General features: G+C 38.4%; 1 protein-coding gene across 6 annotated transcripts in view; it reads left to right on the plus strand.

Annotated features, from left to right (window-relative positions):
* Window positions 1-25,678, plus strand: part of PDZRN4 (PDZ domain containing ring finger 4) — a 228,905-nt gene that overhangs the window by 135,976 nt on the left and 67,251 nt on the right. The window contains exon 1 of one of the 6 annotated variants that reach the window (XM_064422459.1): window positions 20,693-20,722. The exons of the other annotated variants lie outside the window; for them this stretch is intronic. Coding sequence (XP_064278529.1) covers window positions 20,708-20,722 — 15 coding nt within the window. The 5' untranslated portion in view covers window positions 20,693-20,707. Of the gene's footprint in view, window positions 1-20,692; window positions 20,723-25,678 lie in introns of those variants that run through there. 6 annotated transcript variants of the gene reach the window in all.

Raw genomic sequence — 25,678 nt, forward strand, 5'->3', positions numbered from 1 at the left:
TTATGTTCATTTGGATATTCCTTGGGCTGCTTGTACTGAGTTCTAGTGGTACATCTCTTCAAACTCAAAGTTGCTCACAAGAGAGACATCAAGCCTGCCCACTGAAACAGCAGAGGCATTTTTGCAAGTTTCAGGAGATGCTGCTTGTAGCTGGCACTGGAATATGGAAGTCTGAGGGCCAAGCAGTGCTCCTTAGCACTGGGACCTGCCTTCTCTGGTCTTGATGAAGTTTGAGTTTGTTCCGAAGATGAATTGAGGAACTGGATGATGCAATACTGATTTTCCCCCTTCAGCCACTAATATTCTCTTTTGGTACTTATGCCATGTGAGGTAATTACGTGACAACTCCTCAATGTGGGCGTTGCCATTAGCTCTCATTCTTTTCTGTAGATGCCTGCCACAACTTTTGTGTATGTTTGCTGTATATCAATGCCACCTCCAAATGCCCCTCATGAATTTCACCAGATATGGGAAAGTACTAGCTTATGTTGCATCAGCAGAAACACATTTTTGTTGGTTTATATCCTAGCTCTCATTTTATGAGAAATTCTGTAGCAGCACACTTTTACCTCTGGAGAATATGAAAGAAAAAGATCTGAATTTAATTGTCTGGAAATTAGCTGAATTATCTGAGTTTAATTAAATCAATACCAAAAGTAGATCTGGTTTGATCTTACTGCATTACCTTTCTTTTTCTTCTTTCTCCTCTAAATTTTTTAAACAAACAAGCGATAACCCCCTGATTTTTTTTTCTAAGTAGCTCTTCTTAATACTCATTTTTCTATTTGAAGTTCAAAAATAAAAGTCAACAAACTTGCAGGAGTACTGTTCAACCGAACAATTTTAGAGATCTGCTTTATGTAATTCCCCTCAAAAATGCACTGTCTCATAGTAGTAATATAATTAAAATGTAATCAGGTAAAGCTTGTCATACATTTCTAGCCATGTCCTAAAACTTCCTTGGCAATTCTTTAAAGAACCTCTGCTCAACTAAAATACTGAAAAATTAGTTTAAAAATTTGACTTCTCTTATAGGTCAGAGGTTATCTTTGTGGTTAGCTGGCAGATTTCCTGGTTTTTGTGTTTCCTTGATTATTTACTTCACACCAATAATTAAGCAGCAGGGAACAATGGAAATAATCCAAATTTGCTCCTGGTAGAGGAGCTCCCTTTCCCTCACTGGACGCTGTGTCACAGATCCAGGGAACATTGGCTACTGGCAGTAGCTGTCCCCAGAGCCCTGGGCACCCACTCCTCAGCTCTGGGCTTTGAGTCACCATGTGCCAGCTGCTTAAAAGAGAAGAGACATCTTTCAGACCACCTCTTGACTCTGACTTCAAGATCTTACCACAGAGCTCTGTTTGGGTGCAAAGGCTCTCTGAGGAGTCCTGGAGGATGGGATTTGGGTCTGGGAATGCACAGAAACACACATTGCTTGAAATGACCAGCTCTGGCTGTCTGGTTGCATAGTGGCTGTAGAGAAGGCATCCATGCATACAGCTACACATGTAAGGAGGTTGTCACCTGGTTCCCTAAAAATCTAAACCTGTTAGCAGGAGTTTTTTTGATCATTCTTTTGAACATGACACCTGAATTACATGCCAAGTGCCTAAGTATTGTTTTTGATCTCAAACCAAGAAATGACAGAACACTTTTTTTTTTTTTCCTGGTAAAATCCAGGAAATTCTGAAGAGTCGCCACTGACTTCATTGGGGCCAGGATTTCATTTTCTGTCCTTGTTTAGTGTCTTGTAAAAGGCTTATAGTTCCTGTGCATACCTCAAGAGGAAAGATAACGAAAGAGTCATCCTGAGATAAGAAAGCAGACAATAGTATGTGAGATAAGAATTCAGGGGATGGGTACAACACAGGCCCCTATAAAAAAACCATACTGAGATTATATCTGTAATCTGCAGGGATATTCTTTGATTCTACAATTCCACATGCAATGCCATGAAAATTTTAAAAAAGAAGTGGTTCAAGTACTGAATAGCATGATTTTCTCTCTCATTTTACTGTTTGTTCCTTGCATCTTGAATTTAACAATGGGGATTAAGGATTCTTCTAATGACCAGATTTTTATACATCATTACAGAGCCATCCTTTCTTGAGGCTTGCTTCCTGATTTGGTGTGGATATCATCCTTAGGCCTACGGCAAAATTATCTTTATGTGAGTTCTATACCTCAGTGATGTGATGAAGCCAGTCTTGCTACCTTGAACATTCTGTCAAAGAAAAGAAGCATATTTTGGAGTTTCAGTTTGTGGGGGTTTTTTGTGGCTCATTGAAGAAGAAGGGCATTAAAATGTCAGCCAAACACTCCACCATGTATGTGGGGTTAACTGACAGTAGATTGTTTCATCAGTTTTCTCTCAGGATCTGAGAGTTTAATGGAGATGTATGCAGCAGGGCTTGGTGATAACTAGCAGTTTTCCACCCCTAAGGATTTGTTGAGGTCTTATCAAAATAGTTTTTAAAAAATACTGAAAAATTCTTGGATTTTTGGCTTTAAGACTATTTAGCTTCAGATTATGTTCAACCTGTTATTTTAAATGGTATGAGCTTTTTGTAATAGTATTTGCCTTTCTGTCAACCCTGTAACTTTGAACCCACTGGCTAATTTCAATCACAAAGGGTTTCTCATCTTTTAGTTTAATGGAAAGTAGTTTGATGATACTCCTAAGTAGATTTTTTTTTCAAGCACAGCAATATTTCCAAGTTTGCTAACATCACCTCAAAATATCAAGACATGAAAGAATTTAAAAATTTCTGTGCTGATTACTCTTGATACACTTACTTTGTTGTTGCAGTGAAAATAGTTACTTTTCTATTTTTTGTGTAATAAGCTTGTCTTTTGTTTTACTTTGCTCAATAATTGTAACAAAAAATGAGTCTGTTAAAAGAGGATATTAAATTAGCTACTGTTCAAAGGTTATCTATAATATAATTATAACAAACAGTGGATCAGAAAGAGAATTTTAAAAATACTTGTATGCCATTTCTAGGACTGGACCTAGAAATGGAATTATACTGTCTTTATACAATGCACTGCAAAGTCTCTTCTTTAAATGTTTGTATTTTAGTTTAAAATACTGACGTGGAGAGGCAGAGAGCAGGGTGACTATTTGGCCATTCCTGCCTAATAGGATGATGTAAACTTCCATGACTCTCACTGTTCTGTGTTTTTATTGTTTAACTTTTAGGAAGTTAGGACATTTTACATAATCTTCTCTCAGGTGGAAAAAATAATACATTGTTTTCTTCTCCAGTATGATGGTTGGAGGTTTTGTTTGTTTGTTTATATGTTTAACTGAAAAAACCAAACCCTGATAATAAGCAAAGTGCAGCAAAACAAACAATTTTTTTTTTCAATTGTCTTCTGATTTTTGTGTTAATGCTTATTCTCTAGAGGTTTTAACCAAGATATTTGACCTCTGAAACAGCATAGACACAGTGGAACAAGTAATCATCCAGACCACATCACACACAGAATTCCTGTGCTTCAGGTATATTAATATCAGAGTTGAACCTGAGAGGATTCAATCTGCAAAAAGTCTACACATGTCTTTAATTTGTCCAGATAAAACTTAAGTTTTGAGTTCTTCACCCAGCTGAAGAATTCTTTCTTTTTTGTTTCATACCTTCCAGTATTGTGGGGAGAGGGTGTTTGTTTGGGTTTTTTCCCCAGCTCCTGGAATCATAATGTTTTGTAAAAACTACTTTTCATTAGTAGCAGTCTCACTCATGATCATTGAGAAAAGCTTGTAATATCAATCAGGTTAAATCATTTCGTTTATGAAATTTGAAAGGAATTGGGATGAACTTGAAAGATAATGTTTAGAACCAGTCTTCCTCTGGTTGGTATTCTTCTGCGTGTCTATGGTTGGCAGCATTGCTTGTGAGGTGAGGCTGCAGCCCAGCCACATGGTGCTGGCAGCAGTGCATGGCCCTGAGGAGGAGGGTATGGTTTGGCTCTGGACTGTCAGGGCTTGCCCAGAGAACCAGTGCCAGCAGGAGCCAGCCATGGCTGTTTCAGTGCACCTCAGACCCAGGCTGGTTCTGGCCAGGAGCTGCAGACGTGCCTCCAGGGACTGTCCTGCTTGCAAATGTCAGTGCAGCTTCTGTGTCTGTGTGCATCAAACTGGTGATGCTCCTGGGAAAGAGCCACAAACCTGTTACATGTTCAGTTGCTCTGTAATGTCAGAAATATGTACTGCAGCACCAGAACCTGTGTCCTGAGGACCACACGGAGCACGGGATTGGGTGAACTTGGCTAAATCATTATGAGAACTGAACCTTTTTGGTTACCTGTAATATAACAGAGCAATTGACTGACCCATGTTATATGTTTGATTGTATTTGTAATGTGAATTTTGCATATTATAGTGATGAATTTTCAGGGAAATCTGCTCAGGGAACAATCATTATTCAGATCTTTTACTACTTCCCCATGGCTAGAATGTGAAATATTCAGATTCCTCATGATATCCGGGGTCATAGGAACTGCCAGCTCAAAATAAATTTTAATGGAAGAAAAGGTTGATTATTAGTTAAAGTTCAGCATTTGGAATGCATTCTCAGAAGTCAAGGTTGCTAAAAGTGGGGATGACATCTTTCATTACTATATAGTTTTTCACTTGAATTTGTCATATAGTCTACTATTACAGTTGGGAAAGATAGAGACAGGTAAGTTTGTAAATGAGGGATATGGTCAGTGTGGATGGTATCTACAGTATTTCTCACTAAGGAATACAATTCCATCAAAATCAAAATGCTTCATAAAAAATTTAGATATTTCTTCAAACGTGGACTTACAGAAAAAACATAGGGAAAAAATTTGCCTGGATGTTATTTTTATATCATCATAATTGAATATTTAGGTTGATTAACTTTTGAAACATATTCAGTAGTTTGTGAAACAGTGTGTTATTTCATGTAGTATGAAATTTGGAAGTCAAAAGTGAGTCAAGTTTTCCTTTATCTAAAATTGTTCTGCTCTTTGAAAGTTAGGTGTACTGTTTGAGAAATCTCAGAACTTCTCTTAATGTGGAATTCCCATTCTCTCTGGATTTCCCATTCTGAAATATGTGACTTAGTGGGGGAAATTCCTGTCCATGTGCAGTTGTATTTACCAGCACACACTTGTAGAGATTTGTTTGAAAGCAGTCTCTGTCTTGTGAGAGAGGAGGGAAGTAGCAAGAACAGCTGTAGTAACTGTAAACAGCTTCCAATAAGGTTCTTGACAGAAAAAGAATGCACCACCCTATCAGCAGTGCATGTTGTGATGCCCGAGAGGAATGTTGGCCCATTTAAGAGAATTTGCCAAAAGCTGTCTTTCTGGATATTGCACACCATTGGAAGGGTGATTGGAGTATGTTGAGGTATAGGGCCTATGTTGTGCAGCAGTGGGACCTGGAGGTCTGGCTCTAATTCCTGCTCTTGTGGGTATATTTTAACAAGTTCTGGTTTCTCTTTTCCTGTTCTTGTCTGAAGTTTGGTAATGTTTAAAGCTTAAAGATTACCTGTAGAGATTGTGGCAAATGGCTAATGAAGAAACTGAATTAGCATTGCCTAATAATGATGTTAGTGATCACAATAACCATCATAAAGTGCTGGATAGTTAGCATTTACTGGTAAAGTTATAACACAAGTGGATCACTACAGGGGAGCGTAGGCCTGCCCGCATCTCCAGTGCTTCCTCAACATACACAAAGAGTTTGATTAGGTTTGTTGGATGACTGTTTTTTCCTTCACTGTACATTAAACTTCAATTTTGATAGGAATTTTCATTACAATTTCCCCAGAACTACTTCACAGACAGTTAATGGGACATGCTGCTTTTTTATTCATGTATTTTGTAGTAGTATGCACATCAGAGGCCTTTTTGTGTGAAGGAATTTCTAATTGTTAATGTGTTGGTATTGCTTTCTTCAGATCCTAGTGGAAACAGGGGATTTTTGGTATTTTTTCATCAGTAGCAGAGTCCTGTTGCTGTCAGTTCTGCATTGATACCAAATCTGCTCACTCCTATAACCACAATATATTTCATATTTTATGTGTGAATCTTACTAAACCGTTTAAAACCTTCTTGATGAAGTAGTTTGAAGTTCTTAACATAGGAGGTCATTCCAATTTATCTCCAAATGACCTCTTTGTCCCCAGATTTATGTATTTCCCTGATTTAAAAATGTCATGTGGTCATGTTCAGAAGGAGAATGTCTTTGAAAGCCTGACTTGCAGGAAGATGATTAATAGTGACAGGGAAAGGATTGTGCCCAGTGAGAAAATACCAAATCATGTAGCGCTGTAGTTTCACTTACTAAATATTGTCCAGGCTCTATTGTTGAGCCCTATGCTGCCAGTGTCACTTTGTCAGGATGCTTTCTGTCCTGTGACTAGTGGCTTCAAACGTACTCATCCATCTTCTTGTCCCATTACATTTCATGTGACTGATGTTCTGCACCTATTAAAATTGATGGGAAAGAACAAAGAAGAAAAATGTGCCCTTCAACTGATTATGCCTTTGAAAGAGCAAATGAGACTCCACTGCTGTTTAGAGTAAATGGAACAGTTATTTCTAGGTTTATCTATATTACTTTATTTTAATATTAGCAGTAGATCCCTTATTTTGGGGGTTTTTTTTCAATGTTATATTGAGAGTAGTAAGTTTGCATCAATATTTTCTCATTTAATTTTGTGACAACAAGTGAACATACAAACTCTTAGATTTATCAACTGCCTCTGGTAATCTTGCCTGTGAGATATTGCTAGCATGCCTGAATTGCCCTCATAGGAAAGGATGGAGGCATGTTTAACTAGCCTAGGCCTTTCTCTGAGGAAGAGCCCATTGCTTGTCCACAGTTCATGTATGCTGGGAGAGCACTTCTGTGGGATGTCACAAGGTTCTGCTTGGTGGTAAGCGCTTGCTTACCTTTAGCTCTTCAGGGCAATTAATGGTTGACTAGAAATTCAAAAGACATTGTAATGTTGGCTTTATCTTTATTTCCTGGATAAAGATGGCTTCAAAAAGTGCTAGTCCAATGTTTCAGAGTTAGACAAGGGCCATTAGCCAGCTCGATGGAGAGGACAGATGTCATATTTACTGACAGCCGAAGACAAACCACTGAGGGAATTCAGAAGGAAAAGCTCCCAAGTGATCAGTATGTCTGATTATTTATAGAATTATGACAGCCTTCTCAGCATAGAAGCCAATAGTTCTTTCCCATTTATGCATAGTAATGAGATTGTAATTTCTTTTTTTTTTTAAATTTGAATTTTGATTATTTGCATGCCCCCAAAATGCAACATAATGGACCCTTTTAGGCTCCCTTATGTTCTTGTAAAGATTTCAGCAAGTGCTGTATGCAGCTCTGTTCCCTTACCTAGTGATACTCAGATGCATTAAAGTTTATTTCCATGCAAAGTTCAAATATGTTCTGGATTCATATATTTCTGTGCAAGGAATTTGGGTTTCTTAGATTTTGTCTTTATGTTAATCCTTTGTTAATTCAGGCTTAGTATGTATTCTGTCTGAAGCTCAAAAAGTGTGCTTGGCTTGTGGGCTGGGAACTGCTTCAGAGAGCTCTGAGTCTTGAAAGACTGTTTCTTACACCATTATCTGTAATTATTTAAGATTGCTGATAGTCTTCAAGGCAAGGCCTTTTGCTTTGTCCAACAGTTTTCTCAGTCTGGAGATAGTGTGCTGTGAAGTGGATAATACTTTTAGGTTGGGAGTGGATTCACTTGGGTTACTATAAAGACAGTTCCCATCTAGAATTCCTGAAGGGGAATTTGATTAAGATTAAAATAGGCAAATAAGACTAAGAATCTTAATTTAATAATTTCACTGTAAGGTCTCTTCTCTCTTTAGTTACTTACTTGACCTCCAGCTGAGAGTGGGTTCATGATTTTACAATAACCTTCTTACAGATAATTAACTCCTGAAATGAGTAGAAATTAAGCAAAAATACAATGGACCTGTAGTCAGATCCTACTTAGTACTCTAATCTTAGCAGGACAGCTCTAAACTATTCAAAGCACATTCTCACCCTTAGCATTAGAGGCACTTGAACAAGTAACCCCGCGGGAATAAATTTTATATTGCCTCTCTTTTACTCTGTGCTAAAATGACTTATGGAAAAGGAATTGTGGAAGAATGCACCCTGTATTTTATTTAGGGCAAAAGTATGCAGCAGGTAGCTGATGCTTTGAAATTTGCACCTCTGTAACGAAAATGGTTTCCCGTGCGTATGTCTTCAGTGGGAAATTAAATAGGTTGGAAGTGGGAGATAAATTTCACTTTACCCTTCTGGATTGCAGTGACTGCAGCAGCTGCTGGGACTAGGTCCCAATTAATTAATTCTGTTGCCAAGGAAAACCAGTTCTTAGCACTATACAGAAAGGTCATCATACAAATAGTAATGCTGTTGATTTCTAGTATGACTTGAGAAAGAGTAGGTCTCAGCCTTCCACTCCCCATACCTCAGGAGATTTTTGTTGGAATCTACTCTAGGTAACAGATTTTTGGAAAAGCTGCTATTCCCACAATTATGATTTTGAAGACACTGAGAATTGCTTATCTTTTTTTTTTTTTCTGTAGTGAGGAAAATCTGAATGCAAGAGGAGGGATGAGAAAATTGGATTTCCTTTTATTGCACAGGAACACTGAACAACACTGACAGAATATTTACTCCTGTCTCTTCCTTCTAATTTGATTCTCTGACTACCATATCAATCTTTGTTCATTGGTGAAACAAAATTAGAGTATCACAGGTGTGTTGGTGCTTGGGCCTCTGCAACAACTAAAAGATGTGAAAGAATTAAAGACATAAGCCATTCTATAAGATTTATTTACCAGTTCATTCACAATGAAATGTGCCAACTGTACAAAATGTTACAAAAATATTCCTCAAGCCATGTCAAGCAAAAAGTCTTTTATGGTTCCTATTTTTCTTCCTCTAGAGAGAGATTTGATGTGTTTGGTATGGATGTGTTCAATACTGGTAACTATTGAATTCTGATTGACTAGCTTTCTATCTACTCCCCAGCACACATATAGTCGTTTGAATAATACCAATTACACTGGCATTACTAGCATGTGTAACATTCTGGAGAAAAAACTTTACTACCCTCAGCTAAAGTATTGTGAATATTGTTCCAGAGGTAGGTTGTTTCTTCCCAGTGGGCAGTTAGGTCTTTGACCTTGCTATTAAAGAAAATACAGCGTTGCCCTGCCTCACCCTGCATGGCTTTTGTTCAGCCCATGCAGAAGAAAGACAGGATCTCCCTGGCCTCTGCTGAGCAGGATGTGACACTGGTTGCAGCATTGATGGGGTGCTCTCTTTTTCTTGGGGGATCAGAGGATGATCCATAAGCAAGCTAGTCTCATGGCTACCTTCATTCCATAGGTCTGTATTGGTCATCTCTTTTGCAGATATACAACTGTAGGCAGCGTGAAGTTACATGATGGGAAACAAATTAAAAAAGTGCTGCACTGTAAATATGCACTAGTTGGGCTATGTTCATGATCCCCTGACAGAAATGTATAAATAGGAAAAATTTAGGGGAGTGAAGATACAAAAAATAGGGAAGTGAAGATACATGACCAGTTGCTGTAAGATTTTTTTTCTGTTTGTCCTTTTAGCTGTCTGTATGCTTACAGAAAACAATACGCAGAATTAAACCTTCTAGTAAGGACACTAAACGATAAGTGTAGTGGAGGTTTATGTTTAGATCAGGAAAAAAGTTATAGATAGGCAATATGTTGAGCCATTTGCAGAACAGAAGCAGAATTCCAGAGAATATTTTCCTAACATGTTGCTGGAAGCACAAGGTACAATCTTTTTCCTCTTCTTAGAAACAGGCCCATAGTTTTAAATCTGTTTGGCATCCATAGAATACCTCACACACTAAGATCTTTATTAAGTGAATTTCAGGCTGTGTAAATAAGTTAGGAAGTAAATTATGTATCAGGGATAATCACCTGGCTAAAACTGCAGAGCAGCATTTTTGCTAGGACCTCTGAGGAAGTAAATTCAAGGGAAATACTTCAAATTTCCCCAGTTCATATTTCATTCACAACCACCTTCTAGAAAGTACTACTTGACACAGATCAGAGTAGGATGATGCTGAAAATTCAGAAATATGTTTACAGTTGCGTTACAACTTTCAAAGCTGAGAGTATATTCAGGAACATTGTCCATGTGCCTCTATTGGCTGCAAAGTAATGCAGCTTGTGTTACTCCAAATGAACATTCAGGGATTGGAAACGTGCCATTGCTTGAGAATTTAGACCTTACTTGCACCTGTATACACAGTATAAACTTCTGATTGTCCTTTACAAATATTTTAGCTCAAGAAGCATTTTTTTAAATTGTTGCTACATACTGTGTTCACATTTGAAGCTAAATAGTTGCAGCAGCTTAGATAGTATGGACATAGCAGGATTGACTTTCCTTATTTTTGTAAACTGCTATAAAAAATCCAAAATTTTAGAGCTGCAGTTGTTTATTGAAGAATATAAGTAATTTTACAGAACAGGAAAATTCAATTAAATATTACATTTTGTGCCTTACTGTATGTAACTGATTGATACTGGGAAACTGAGAAAGCAAAGTCCTCCATCACCTATATCCAGGAATGTGGAGAAAATACTCATTAAATTAACATTAGTTTAAGAAAAATGAAACTTCTGAGCCAATTACAGTTTACTGTTTAGACTGAAACAAAAAATATGACCTTTGTTACAGAATGTGTGACTTGAGCAGGCAGTTCCATATAAAATTGAGAAGCTGCAAATGCTCTCTACTTGAGTGATAGTGAACGCGTGATCTTAGTTCTGCTTCATTAGCCCCTAGTGAATGAGTGGTAAATTTTTCCTATTTATACATTTCTGTCAGGGGATCATAAACATAGCCCAACTAGTGCATATTTTCAGTGCAGCAATTTATTTTTTCCCTTTTTTTTCCCCCTAGCTTTGATGAATAGTTTATATTCCACTTGAATAAATTTTTCTTCTTTTCAGATATTCAGATAGGTATTAGCACTGGTTAATTATGCACTCAGTACCTTTTCTAATAGAACTATCTGTCATTATGGCAAGCTTTTATGTTGTATTTGAGGTATTCAGTCTTTTCAGTAAAATACTGCTTTTGCAGTATGCATGGGAACGATCAATTTTATTTTCTGCTGATTTGATAATTTTCTACTGAAATTTAATCTTCTGTGCTATGGAGTCTGTGGCCAATTGAAAGATTTTTTTTTTTCCTCTGCTAAGAGAGTATCTAATGCTTTCCCATTGCAGAAAGCACAGCTTTAGATTTTACCACACTATAATACGTTTACATCTCATTTTAAGGGTTAAAAATTTGCAACTAGATTGTTTTATGTGTCATTTACTAATTCAGTATACCAGGGTTATAAGCAACATTTCCTTTTTGCTAGATGTTTCTCCAGTGGTGATGTTTTCTGTAGAACATGTAGTTTAAAAAGTCACTAAAGTTGGTACAGACATTATGAATATTATACAAGTTGATAAGTAGTTTGTTCTAGCCAGTGTTTTTTATACATATGCAAAGTATGCAGTTGGCTTTGGACAGAGTAGGTTTTGTGTGCTTCTATAACTCTATATTATTGTTTTTCCTGTTCTCGGGTCTTTTTGTCCAGGATTTTCCAAGACCCTTATCCAGAGTTAGGTATTTGTCACAATTGAATTTCAAGCAGTTTCAGCAATTTTCTTAGTGTTCTGTGGACACTTCAGTTTTAAACCCTTTTAGTTGGAGCCAAGCACATTTAATTGGAAAGTGGTATCTTTGAGATACACCTGAGTGATCTTTCCCAAAGTGCTGTGCTAGTCCTGTCGCACCACAACCAGCTGTAGGGATGAAGCTTGTTACATCTCCAGCTCCTGGCACCTGACTGAAGGCGACAGTGGGCATTTGACACTTTTTTCCCGGTAATGTTCAATAGATATCCTAGAGAAAGAGCCTGATAAGATGTCTGAGCTTTGGAAGGTGTTTTACGCGGTGGTGAATTTCCCATGATTGGAAAAGGATGAGAGGACAAGGAAAGAAACTCTGTAAAAATGCATAGCAGAGCTAACACAGGCATGCCTTAAAGGCTGTATTTTTTTATCATTATTGTAAATCAATTCTCTGCTACATTAGAACTGCTCTCCTAATCACAATAAGATAAGATCATAAAGGGGAACAGACTTAGTAATAACAACAAATATTATCAAAGTCAAGGAGATGCTTTTAAAAACTGATTGCTGATTCCTTAGTATTGGCTATTCATAAATTCATAGAAGCATTTAGGTTGGAAAAGGTCTTTAAGATCATTGAATCCAACTGTAAGCTTAACACTGCCAAATCCATCACTAAACTATGTTCTCTGAATGACATAGCTACACTGCTTTTAAATTCCTCCAGGGGTGGTGACTCCACCACTTTCCTCAGCAGCTTATTCCAATGCCCAATAACCTTTTCTGTGAAGGCATTTTTCTAATATCCAATTTAAATGCCCGGTGCAAACTTGTTACTTGGATGAAGAGAGCAACCCTCACATCACTACAACCTCCTTTTAGGTAATTGTACAGAGCAAGAGGCCTCCCCTCAGCCTCCTTTCCTCCAGGCTAAACACCTCCAGCTCCCTCAATCATTCCATGCAGTGCTTGTGCTGCAGCCCTTTGCCAGCCTCCTTGCCTTTCTCTGGAAAAACACCAGCACCTCAGTGTCTTTCTTGGAGTGAAGGGCCCAAAACTGATCACAGGATTTGACGTCCATCACTGATACAGGGGGATGGTCACTGCCCTATGTCCTGCTGGCCGCACCATTGCTGAAAGAGCCAGGATGCCACTGGCCTTCTTGACAACCTGGGCACCGAAAATGCATAGATAAGTTTAAAATAAGCTAGAGTAAACCTAATTTTAGTTACCATTGATGAAGTCTCCTGCTCCATTCAAGAAGGTAAGAGAGCTCATGAAAATTTCAGAGAACAGATGACCAGAAGCATAAGGGATTCCAGTGAAAACAATCTGTATCAGGATATTAAATAGCTTCCATTTTCTTTATTGCACTGATAAATTCCTAGTATTCTGTTCCTGTTTTAGCCTTTAACTTCTACAAATGTTTGTGCACTCCACTTATTAAACAAGAAGATTTAGGAACCTTGCACTTGGTTCATAAAGCATCTGTAAGTACATTACACAGGGCATGTAATAGTACTATCTTAGTTACCCTAATTATAGTATCAAAACATCCATCAGCCTAATAGAGTAATCTTGATCTGAGACAAAGAAGTACCAGGGGAAAAAAAAAGGTGTAGGAAAGTTTTGCTCAAGATAACATACAGTGCCAAGAACATTAAATTAGTGCTTCTATCTCTTCCTCTCCATATTAAAAAATAAAAAAGAGTAAGTCTGCTGAAGATAAACATAAAAATAGAATTGGATTTGTTTGGGAGCAATTTATTGTGCCTTGTGTTGTTACACCTGTTCTTCGGCTAGAGCAATTGTCTCTAACTTATGTTCTCATGGAAGGGTAGGTATATGTAAAAATAATTATGCTGGTATCAGCATCTTCTCAGGTTAACAATCAACTGCTGAGTCTTGCAAAACAGAAAATCTGTTCTTATACAAACACTAATTATGGCAGAATCATTCCAAACTAGCTTAATTATACACAGGTTTTTATACCCTGCTTAATTGTATTTTACACTGAAGAAATGTCCAGGCCAGTCCTCTTACTGATCTGGATCTTTCTTCAGTGTAAAATGCAATTTTACATATAAGCTCTTTTTACATCTTTACTTTGCTTTAGAGGTTAAATTGACTGTCCCAAATGCTTTGCTGTTGTGGCAGACAATTTTTTGAGTGGTTCCCCAACCTCTATTAATTACCATATTGGGATGAGCCTCCTGTACCACATCAAACAGATTGCATCTGTTACATCCAATAAAATTGGTGCATGGTGGTTATTGATGGGGCCTCAACCATCCCAGTTTTATTAAGACCACTTTTACACCGAGGTTACGAGTTAACAGTGCTATTATCTTTCCCCAAAATCCCTTGGCAGTTAGTACTGCCAGCAGCAGTGGAAATTACAGAGGGATTAATCTCTGGCTCCATCCCCCAAAAGCTTTTCTCTGGAGGTACAGAATGGTATGCTGAACTGTGTTAAGCAGTGAAAGATTTAATGAAAAATAAGCCCCCAGTGTCTGCCTGCATGAGAGTCCATGTCTGTCCCTTTCCAAACCTGTCAATACCATTTTCCATCTGTGCAAGCCTGTTGTGCTGCCACAATACACACAGGGGCTGGGGCGGTTTTGTTGCTGTAGTTGTTTCTAAAAGCCCAACCCTGCAGAAAGTTGGTTGGTCCAGTTGATTTCAGAGGAAAATGAGGAGCTGGGGTAAAAGAAGGAGGGGATTATCCATCTCTCCAGAGTCTCTTTCATTGCAATCATTCTGGGCTGTGGGAGAGGGTCTGGCACAGTGATCTGAGCAGGGGGAGACAGATCCCGTGGATGAGGACAAAGAGCAACACTGGGCACAGAGGGGTGAGGGAAGGAGAGGGAACACAGTGACTTGGCAGGTCATTCCGGTGGCACCCTGCTCTGCCTGATAAGGGTGGGTTTTACAGCGGGGATGCTGCTGTGGACACGCCTCTGTGCACAACCCAGAAGCACTGGGGTTTGGGAAAGGAATGATAAGGAACACAATGAATAACTAACAAAGCTCATTTGATGAATGCAGTCATTTGCATTACAGTGCCAAATAGCTTTGCTCCTGGTGGCTGAGTGTCATAATACAAATATTAACATTGTTTCAGTAACATCTAAGGGTGGCAGTAGACTGTATGGGGGAAAAGGTTGTTATGAAATTTGAAATTTTGCAGAAGAAAAGAATGCCTAAAGAATAGTGAACTGCCCATCCCTTGCTTTTATTTTCTTTAGAGAAGTTAATGGCAAGATTGCTAAAACAGGCTTCTTTGAATTTTAAAGTGTGTATATAGTAAAAGAAAAATACAAGACAGAACTGACCTTATGGTATATATCATATGCCTTCCTATTTACATTTTCTGACTTCTTTCAAGTGCCAAATGAAGGGCATGATAATTGATGACTTCTCTGCATAGGTAATGCCTGTAGGTGCAGCATCTACACATCAACAGACCAATCTTTGTGACATTCTTGAAGATGCAGTATAAAAAGTTAGCTCAAATCAGGGATTTTCTTTTTCATTTGTTTGGGTTTTTTGTCTTTTTTTTTGTCTCATTTTCACTTTCTCTCACACTCAATGTTTTCCAGTGAAATAAAAAGGAATACACATTGTGCTATGTTTTGTTCTTCAGGCTTCATTCCCCAGGAAAAAAAAAAGCAAAACCAACAAAACATTACTTCTAATGTCTGAGAGCGATCATACAGGTAAAGCGTATTTCATTATATTACGTACCACAAGCAAGTATAAAAATCCGTGACCCACAGACAAATGCAGGTTTCACCTTCCACTGAAGTTATGATCCCCAATCTGTAGATCATCTATAGATCATACTTTTACAATGGAAAAAACACAGAACATACAAGACTTGTATATTAGATCTAACTTGAATGTTAGATCCATTTACAATGCATGGTCTTGATATTCAGACACAGAAGAGAAGAACACCCTGAATTTATAAATAACCTTTGCCTTCTTTAGTGTCCTTTTGTTTTCCTGGTGTTTATTTCCCCAGTCATTTTCCTTGGACATTAAGTTTCCTGAACTCATGCGTAAGGCACTTTTTATGTGTCTGTGGTTCATATATGTTTATATGCTCTGTATTTCCAGTAGCTGGTAATAGCTGATGGCATTACAAAATATTATGTGGTAAGTGTCAGAAGGTGGAAGGGTGGTAAATATTAGTAGAGCACCTGGGTGACTGTTTTAAGAGGTCCTTAATTTCTTACTCTGTTGGGGTACTTAGTTGCTGGAATATTTCTGAAAAATTACAAATGGAAGTTGAGAAACAAGAGAATGACATTTGAAGAGAGCTATGAAGCTTCAAGACCCTTAGACCTAAGAATTTTGGGGGTTTCATTATTTCTAGGAAAGCTGATGATTGCAGACAATTCCTAGCAGCATGTAAGACATGTTTGCACAGTGTGATGAAATGGCCCAAATTTGCATTAGCAAGCACCTCATCAGATTGTGTGCAACCTATAGCAATGACCAATCCTTCACAGATTTCAGGATCAATACAATAATTTTCTGATTCTGGTTTTACTATTGTATTATTGTGTTTTGTCATTGCTGCTGTAAAGTTAATTATTTATTTTCTCCTCTTCATTGGCAGTTGCAAAATAAAGGTACAGAAGAGCAAGGGAGTTTGGGGTTTGGTTTTTTGGTTGTTTTGGGTTGGATTTCTCCTGCTCATTGAGCACATTGTTTATGGTTTGGGTAATCAGTTAATATGTGTAAAATAACATCTGAATCCATATAAAGTCAGTTTCAAAATTTGGTGAGTATTTGCTTAGCCTGCAGAAATACCTAGTGGAGGTAGTTGCTGTAGAATTTTAGTACCTGGAAAAGGAAATTGGAAGCCTCTGTAAGGAAGCAGGACATGCTTCAAGACAGTGCTTTGTAGTAATGTTATATCTTAAGATTTTTGAAATTGCTTCCTGCATATATTTTCAGTTCAGTGAGTGTCCCAGTCACAGATGGGAGCACAAAAAGCAAATAACAGCAAAGCAGTCAGAAAAGTCTCAATTATCACAATCCTTTAAAAAATGCTTTTTCTTTGACATAGTCCAGTAAGAAGTTTGTTCATTAGTAGCACCTCTTTTCTTCCATTGCTGTAAATCATTTACAGGCTTTTGTGGGACTCTCCTAGAGCTTAAAATGCTACGTGCATAGAGGCAATTTTTCATTGTGGAAATTTGCTCAGCAACAACTGATTTACAGTATTTTTGCAAACAGGACCTCATTCTTACAGTTTTCCAAGGTCCTCTACTACTGGAGAGTAACCCATTGTCACTTCTTTAGTTTTCATTCTCACCTCTGTGTCCTTTTGTAGCTTAGTCTACTGCCAATGTAAAACCAAAATTGAGGCATTCTTGGTTATTAATATATTATGAGTACAGTGCACCTCCAACAGAGCTTAATCTCTCTCACTGACTCCTAGTCATCTTTCAGAAGTATACAGAAAGTGAAAATGGGCCACTTGAAACATTTTAACCTGATTGGAAAAAATCTCCTCCTCTTCTCCTTGCAGCTCCCTGGTTAAAATTGTGCAGACTGCTGAGCTGAATACAGAAGCACAGTGTGTTGTTCAGATGACCACCCGTCACTTTGTGCTTATTGATAGACCTCAAAGGAGACTGCTGTGTGACTGACAGGTGCAAAGCAACACATGCTTTGCTCTAATTTTGGCATTGTCAAAATAGTGAAGTACTCTTGGAGCAAGCCCATTATTGCTAAGGTTATTCAGCATGGCTCAGTGTAAAGCTTCATAATTTATAGGAAGGGGAAAACAGAAAAAGGAGGAAGAATAAATGTGCATGTATCTGAGAATTATAGAGTTTAACATATATTTTTGAAAATGCAGCTTTACAGAGTTTGATTGCAAGGTTCACTCTATAACTTACTACACAGGTTAAAGTATATAAAGGAAGATCAAATTAGAAACAATTTGCAATGATTTACATGGAAGCTCAAAATGCAAAAGGGGGTATGGGTGCAAAGGATATGGATGCACAGATAAGGGTGCAGAAGGGTTTAGCAGCACTTAATCACTGAGTGCTTTACCCTTTACATAGCAGGTCAGTAGGGCTAACTACGGATTATAACAGTGCTTTAACTATAGATTTGAAGCAGTGACATTCATTCCGTAATCAATTCATAATACACACAGGTAAAATGCGTGAGGTGCAGTGGAAAACTCACATCAAATTCCTTTGCATTTCCCAGCAGACAAGGAAGGGTCGCACCTCGAGGAGCATGGAATTGTGTGTTGGGAGCAGTATTAGCCTAGACATCATCATGAGTTTGAGTACCAAGAGCTGGAGGGTTCATGTGCTCTGAGAGGTGTCCCCCTCAGAGGGAGCTGCTGCCAAAGCCTGCTGCAGTCCAGGAGAGCTCAAAGGGCCTCACTTACAGCTGCTGTTTATGGGGTTGCAATGTGGTTTGATCTGGTCATCAGTAAGTTTCCATTTTGGCCATGACCCAAGTCGGTAACTACTGGGCTTTTTTCCCAAAGTGCAGTAAGATGGTACCATTCCACTTGGGCTGCAATTCACAATGATGCTACTCCACTTGGGCTAGGGTTCAAGTAAAGGGACAAAGCCCAAGGTACCAAGGGACCAAGAATGGTTGTTTAATCATTTTGCAGTCATCATAGTCTGTCATGATCTGCATTACCTTGGGGATAGAATCCATTTAAAAGGTTATATACTTAAGTAGAAATTTTCTCCCTCTTGGTGGACCTTAGCTGTGATGTTCCTGTAATCACCCTGCAGCTGTAAAATTCTGTTTTTATGTAGCAGCTGACTTAGACTTCTCTTTAAACAAATAGGTCTTCTATTTGCAAAATATTTTATATGTGGTAGTTTTGTCCCACCCTGATGGGTATCAGTTATTCCTTTGCACAGGTGTGTTAATGCTGTGGTTTGAAGTGAACACAATGGTCTAATTGCTTGTCTTATTACCCCACTGGAAATAATTGAAGACTATAACATTGAATTGCCATTTAGCTACCATAGCCTTGTGTGTACATGGAGCATGGCATAGCAGAGTTAATTCATTTATTAACTCCTTAACAACATATATTTAATCAGTTTTCTGGTGCTTCAGACCTTGCAATCAATAAGTGCCTTTTACTTTCTTGCCCTTAATTAGTGTATATTTGTCGAGATTGGCTAATTTGTAAGCTGCAAATGGTACATGGTAGTGAATTCTTTACATCATTAAATGAGGCAGTTGTGATTTTTTGTCAGGATACTCTTGTAAGATAAAACAAAATGAATCTCACTGCTTGACATTAATCCAGTGGAATTTTTTATTTTTTTTTTTTACCAGTGAGGGAATTGTTAGGTCTAAAATGGGGAAGGGACAAATGTCCTGTAATAAGATGGCATTCATTGGTATCACTGTAGTTTTGTTTCCCCATGTTTATAATTAAAAACCTGCTGTGTTGGTGCAGTCATCTATTTATACAGAATGCTCTGCACAGGCGTAGAGTTTCTTAGTGTTGTGCCCATGTTTGCATCAGAAATGCTGTCCACTGAGGCCTGAAAACTGGTTCCTTGTATGGATTAGGCAAGAGCATTTGATAAAACCACACACAAGCAGACGGATCTCTTACCAAGATCTAATTATACAATTTTAGTCAAATCTGAAACAGATGCCCTTCTGCTTACCTATTGTTGGAGCCATTTGGTACCATTCTAATATTACACTGACACCGGGCAGGAAGGCCCCTTTCATTCCCTGCTGAATCACATGCCTTGGCTGCTAATGTAATAACTTCACAGTCCCAGAAACCAAAGGCGTGTTTGCAGGACACACGTGTGCAAATCCCCCTACAAGGTGAGCTTGCTGCCACGGGGAAGAAGATGCATTTATTTATGTCAGTGGTATATGAGAGGGGAATTGACAAGCAGGAGCACCTTAATGGCTTCAAACTACCTGTTAATGATCATGGCTCTGGTGCCTGCCTGGCAGCTTCAGTCTCCAATTAAGCATCTGCCCAAGCTGGAAGCAGGTCTCTTAATTGGAAAGAAACAGATTCAAAGCAGGTTGCATCTTCTGCCAAGACAGATTTATCAGTGAGGCCATGCCTTAATCCATTGTATCTCCTTTCCCACCCCCACCTGGCTTTTCTCTTGATGTTCTCTCCTGGTGCAGGCACAGCCCTAGAGCAGGACAGGTAGCATGGTTGGATGCTCAGGACCTTGGGGAGGTTTGGTTCCCCCCTAACCTTTTGCTGACCTGGGGCCCAGTGATGGATGCTGTCCTAATTGCAGACCCTGGACAGCACGCATACATTCATTAAGATATATTGCCTAGTACACATTCAGGAGATCTGTTTGCAGCTATCTTTTACATAGAACTGATTGTTTAATTGCAGATTAAAGATTAATGCAAGTATAATGATTCCATGAGGACACTTCAGACAAAAGCATCCTGCATCAGGCAGCCTGCATCCATTTTTCAATTTGACCATAAATTTGGCTGGGAATTAAATAGTAAGTAGCCGTGATTGCAACACTGGTCTCTGAAGGCACTCACGGGAATGAAAATAAATGAACAGGCTCTCACACAAAGCATGTTTCATTATGGTCATTAGTGGACAGATCCTCAGCAGGGACTGAAGGTAAAATTGTCTACAAGAAATGTTGGCACATGTCTGATGAAATTGAAATAGTGAGGAAGTGAGTATGAAAACGTTCAGGTCACAAAGCCTACAGATGACAAACTTATTTTCCCTGAGCTGTGGGCATAGCTGCAGGAGGTACAGTTGTGGGGAGACCATCGTATGCATTTCAGCATAGTTGTGTCTTCTTTTGCAGAGTTTGAACATATTGAGGCCAAAGTTTGCAATGTTGTGAAAGCATAATTGTGTAAGTTGTTTATGTACAAAGAGTTACTACAATTCATTACCCTGCTGATTTTGATTAATTGTTAACATTTTGCTTTCTCTTATGTTTTTCAGGTAAGGCCACTTTTTTTCCTTAAAATGCTCAGCTGGCTGGTAAGTTGTTTATTTCTCTTCACTTCTCTTCCCTTGTGTTACATGCTGTGTACAGATTAATTTAGAACTATTTAGGTTGGAGGGGGAGGCTAGAGGCCACCAGCTAGAGCTCCTTCTCACAGCAGAGCCAGTTTTGTGCAGGTTGCTCAGGGCTTTCTCCATGGATTGAATCTGCACAGCCTTCCTGCAGAACCTGTCCCAGTGTTCCATCATCCTTGTGGCAAAGCTTTTACCTGATGTCTCACTTGGACTTCACTTGATTTGACTTGTGCCCACTGAGGACAGCCTGGCTCTGTTCTCTCTGCTGGTGGCATCGGTAAAGTAACCCCTGTCTTGAGAGACTGGACTGAACTTTTGGCTCTGGATGTACAGCAAAGCCCTGAACTTACAAATTATTTCCATTCACTTTGGTTAAAACAGCTTTTGGAGGACTCCCTGATGGCTTGCATAGCTTTTATAAATCTTAGCAGAAGCCACTAATTTTAAGTGACAGAACTTCATATTCCTTTTGTGTAGTCTTTGCAGGATAATTGATGCCATTTTGAGACAATCTAGCAATCCTAAACTTAAAATCATTTTTCTTCTGAATAAACAATATATTGCAAGTATTTCCTTCTTTTCTGAAGCAAATGAAGGAATCCACATGGGGTTTACTGAAATGTAACAAAAGGAATCCATTTGGGGATTACTGATGTATGTTTGACTCAGTTTTGCAGAGTTTCATGTAATTAAAATCAAAGTGCTGACATCTTCAAAGATGTTCAGTATTTGAGATTTTGTTTGTTTTCCATTAGCTGAAGAGTCACAAACATTTGTTTGAAAATAAGGTCCAGTTTCCTCCAGTGTTTAGAAGGTTTTTCACCTTTAGCTGCATCCTTGAAGTTGCACATAATTGCCTGAATCATTAAAGAGGCACTAATTATAGTCTTAAAAAAGAGATGTGATTTAACATCAGTAGTAAATTATAGAAAGAGATGATGACATAAATAGTATGCTGATATAGCAAATTTCACAGACTCATTGTCAATCTGTGTTTCTCCTTTTAGTTCATTTTTTGCTTGTTTTTGTCTATTTTGCTTATATACTGATATACAAACTCTTCTGGGCACAGACTGTTGGTTATGCATTCTTATTAAGAGAGTACTTCAGTTTCCTGATAAATCCTCTACATTGTGTACCTGTTAACATGTTAACATGCATTCATAATACTAATCTGTGCTTCCTTATGAACATGTCCCTCCCTGTATGTGTACAAGAAAGCAAATACTTCTGGTCAATAGTGTCTTTGGCTTTTCTGCATTTTTGCACTTTTGGCTTTTCTGCATTCCCTGAGAATAGGATAAAACACAAAGTGTTTGCAGCAACCTTCTATTGTCTTACTATCTATAGCATCAAGAGGAAAGCATACTTCACGCTCCCTTAACCTAGTTCAGTTTTTGAAAGGACTTCCTTAGCAAGCCCCTGCTGGCCTGCTCAGCCACATGCCTTGTTGTCAGACCATCCTGCTCTTAGCAGACTGGTCTGCTCCTGCCTGCAGGATGCTCCGCTATACAAATCCTCCCCTTTTAGGTGCCAAAAGGGCCACGTGGCTTAAGCTGCATCTATTTAACCATCCCATACAGGTGAACTTGGATAGAGAAGTGATGATAGGGTAAGACAAAATAAATTATTATTGCCCAGTGTTTTGTCAAAACTCTTCAAAGATCAGGCAAGAAGGACTTCTATGAGCAAGAGAGGATGTCTTCTGCATTGCTGGGGAAGGCTTCTGTTGTGGCTTTACTTGTCCTGGTGAAAGCTTGAAGTCTTCTTTTATTTTGATATTCCCAGCAGTGTTGGTGTGGGTTTTTTTCTTAGCACTGAAAGTCACAATATTGACAGCTCCAGCTCTGAGTCTGCCTCTTGCATGAGCAATTGCAGAATAAGTAGTGGAAGTCACACTTGCATATTTGCTTGGATTACAGCATACATATTTATTCTGAGTTTAAAAATGCTTTAAAGTTTGGTATTAATTCTGTTACTTCTGTAAGGGCAGAAGTGCCCTTACAACCCTGAAGTGTCTAGGAAGACTGTGAAATTAGGGCAGTTTCTGTGCCAGGGGTGTAAATACTGTTGTCTTACTACCATTCTTCTGTAACTGTAGAAGCACCTTTAGCAATGTGGGTAGTGATAAGGATTCCATCTCTGTAGTGGGATCCACACTGGCATTTGTTTGTAGACTCAGGGGTACATAGAATAAAGAGAAAGGTATCTTCCATTGAAGAGACTGCTATGTGAGTTGAAAGAATGTGTGAAGTTTGCTGAGCCTGGGTTATGCTCTGGAGAAAATAAAATAAACAGTAAAATACTATTGGTAATACTTTGTTGAGTTCTAAGCAACCACCATCATGACTTAGTGAAATAAGAGATTTGTGACTTCTGCTAGATTTGGTTAATGCTGGTTTCACAGAGCACAATCTGATGTGGCTTTGGAGAAAATAAGAATGACCAGTCCTTGTGAATTCATGTCACATTTTTTATTTCGAGTATTCACCAACTCACTTCTAGTCAGTAAGTTTAGAGACTTATTTTTATAATTGGAAATTAGAAAACCAGCTACTTCATTGGAGTATTAACCTTTTTCTTTTATGTTCTACACATTTCTTTTTTTATAGACAATGGCTCTGGTAAAATTTTAGGCACCACCCCAAATTTGGTGATTTATTCAGTGAGTAAAATTCAGCTTCCCCTTTAGTAGAGCAAAGTAAAGCAGCAGGCAGAGAAAACTGATACATGAAGTAGTAGTGTTGTATAGCATGAGCAATAGGGCCTAGATCCAGTAAACTATTTAGGATCTTGGGTATTTTTTAAACTTCACATTTTATATTTTTTTTTTTAGGCATTGGAAGACTTTGAACTAGAATCTAAGTGTTTTCCTTCTGAGGAAGGAAAAAGGGGTCTGTTAATGAAGCTGCAATGAAATATGGAAATTCCTTGTGAAATTAGAAATCAGCATACTAATGCTGAAATATAGGTTAGCAAAACTAATTTCTCAGGTACTTACTTACTTACTCTCAGGTGATTTACCTTACCTGACCTAATTTATTTCTTTTTAATATTCAGTTGTCTTTGCTAAATTAAGGCACTGTAATTTGTATTGCTAGATAATTTAACTGCATTTTTCAAGGATTCTGTGTTTGTTAAAATTGCTGGAAGAAAACATTTAAAAAGGAACAAAAAAGCAATTTGTTACCATATTTGCCAATTATTTATGATTAATTTTTTCAGAGGCATAGGCATTGTAAGGTAAACTTACTACAAGTGTCTCTTTTGTCAGCTGAGATAGTAAAGCCTGAGGAAGTGCTCTTTTTACTTCAGAAGACCACCAGCTTTTTAAATATGGACTTTGGGCTTTTAGAGAGTAGCCTTACTATAAATAGGTTAGTCCCCTGCTTCTGGTAGTGAATTCAGAAAGAGGAAGAGAGAAAGAAGATTATTCACCCTAGGCATGTTTTATTTATCTGCATGATTTATTATAAGGTTTTAACGATTCAGAGTTGTTAGTAATCTGTTTGTAATTGATCAATAATTCAAGTAGCATAGGGCACAGGCTCTTCCAGTAAATGTCCATGCCTTTAAAGCAGTCACCTTGTATAGATGTGCAAATACAATTCTGATAAGGAATGTTTGCATGGAAGTGCTGGTACTTCATGTACAGTGGTGCTGCATTTGGCGATAACTCTGGTGATGCATGTACAGGAAGAGTTGTTAGTGCTGTGAGCAAGCAGAGTAAGGCATCTATCTTGTTTCATAGAGAATATAATTCCTGAACTACTTTCAGGAATATCAGTCTCTCTTCCATCCTATTATTTCTTCAAGAAGCTGGTTTGAATATCCAGGGTGAGCTTTCTGAAATTGGTAGGGTATTTCTTTTGTGCTGAGCCAAGAGCGAGATTTTATAGCGAGACCGATCAATCATAGTCCAGAATTGCTTCAAGATAATTCACTTAGAATGGATTAAAGAAAGATTAAGGATGTGTTAAAATAGTGTATTTGATATTAATAGCACACCTGAAATATGTGTGGTCGTTCCAAGGTGCTCCCATAGTCCATTTATGAAACAAATGAACTCTCTGTCGTGCATCCATTAGGATCGAACGTGTGGAGATACAGAGGTCATGGAGGGAGTTCCTTGGACAAGAGATGGTATGTTAGCTTGGGAGAAGGGGATGGATTTAGGACAAAAAGGTGCATAAAACAAAATATTAAAAAGCTGTGCAACAGAAACATCTGCAGTTATTTTGGTTCTTTCAATCAGTGGGTGAAAAAGAAAATCTTCATTATGAGAATATTGAGGAGAGAAATTGTAATTTTTTAGCATGAGACAAAACATCAGCAATCCTGGTCTGCGTGGATTGTGCTGAGTGGGAGGAATTAAGAGCAATGTGCACAACAAGGTGCTTGCTTTGCTGTTGATCCCAAGCACGATCTCAGCAGCAGCCTTCACAGTCTGCTGGAACCAAAGGAAATACTCCCTTTTCCATTGGTGGCATCAAGAACTAATTGCTGAGTGAGTAGCTATTGGATGGTAAGTGTACCTAGATTAGCTGCCCTAGTGCACCCTGCCGGAGTATCAATGTGTAAACATTTAAATGGGATGGTTTTCACTATCTAGAAACTGCTTTCTGTGATTTTTCTCCCAGATACATTTCTCTTTTACTGCTCTAAATCAACTCCTCAGGTCACAGGAAAGAGAACATGACTCCAGTCTGGAATTAGTGCTGCCCAGGGGCTGCTGAGAGTGAACTCCCGCCTCATACACAAGTTTCCTGTGACCTCTGAGTCCATTTAATTCCCCTTGTGGTGCATGTGATCTGAGAGAGAAACACAGGAAGTGGTTACTAGCTCCAAGAATGCTTTTGTGAAACTTCTGGCAGTTTTTAATTTGTCATGTTCTGTATGTAATCAAAACAGAAATTG

The sequence above is a fragment of the Passer domesticus genome, chromosome 5 (assembly GCF_036417665.1).
Source record: "Passer domesticus isolate bPasDom1 chromosome 5, bPasDom1.hap1, whole genome shotgun sequence".
Lineage (NCBI taxonomy): Eukaryota > Metazoa > Chordata > Aves > Passeriformes > Passeridae > Passer > Passer domesticus.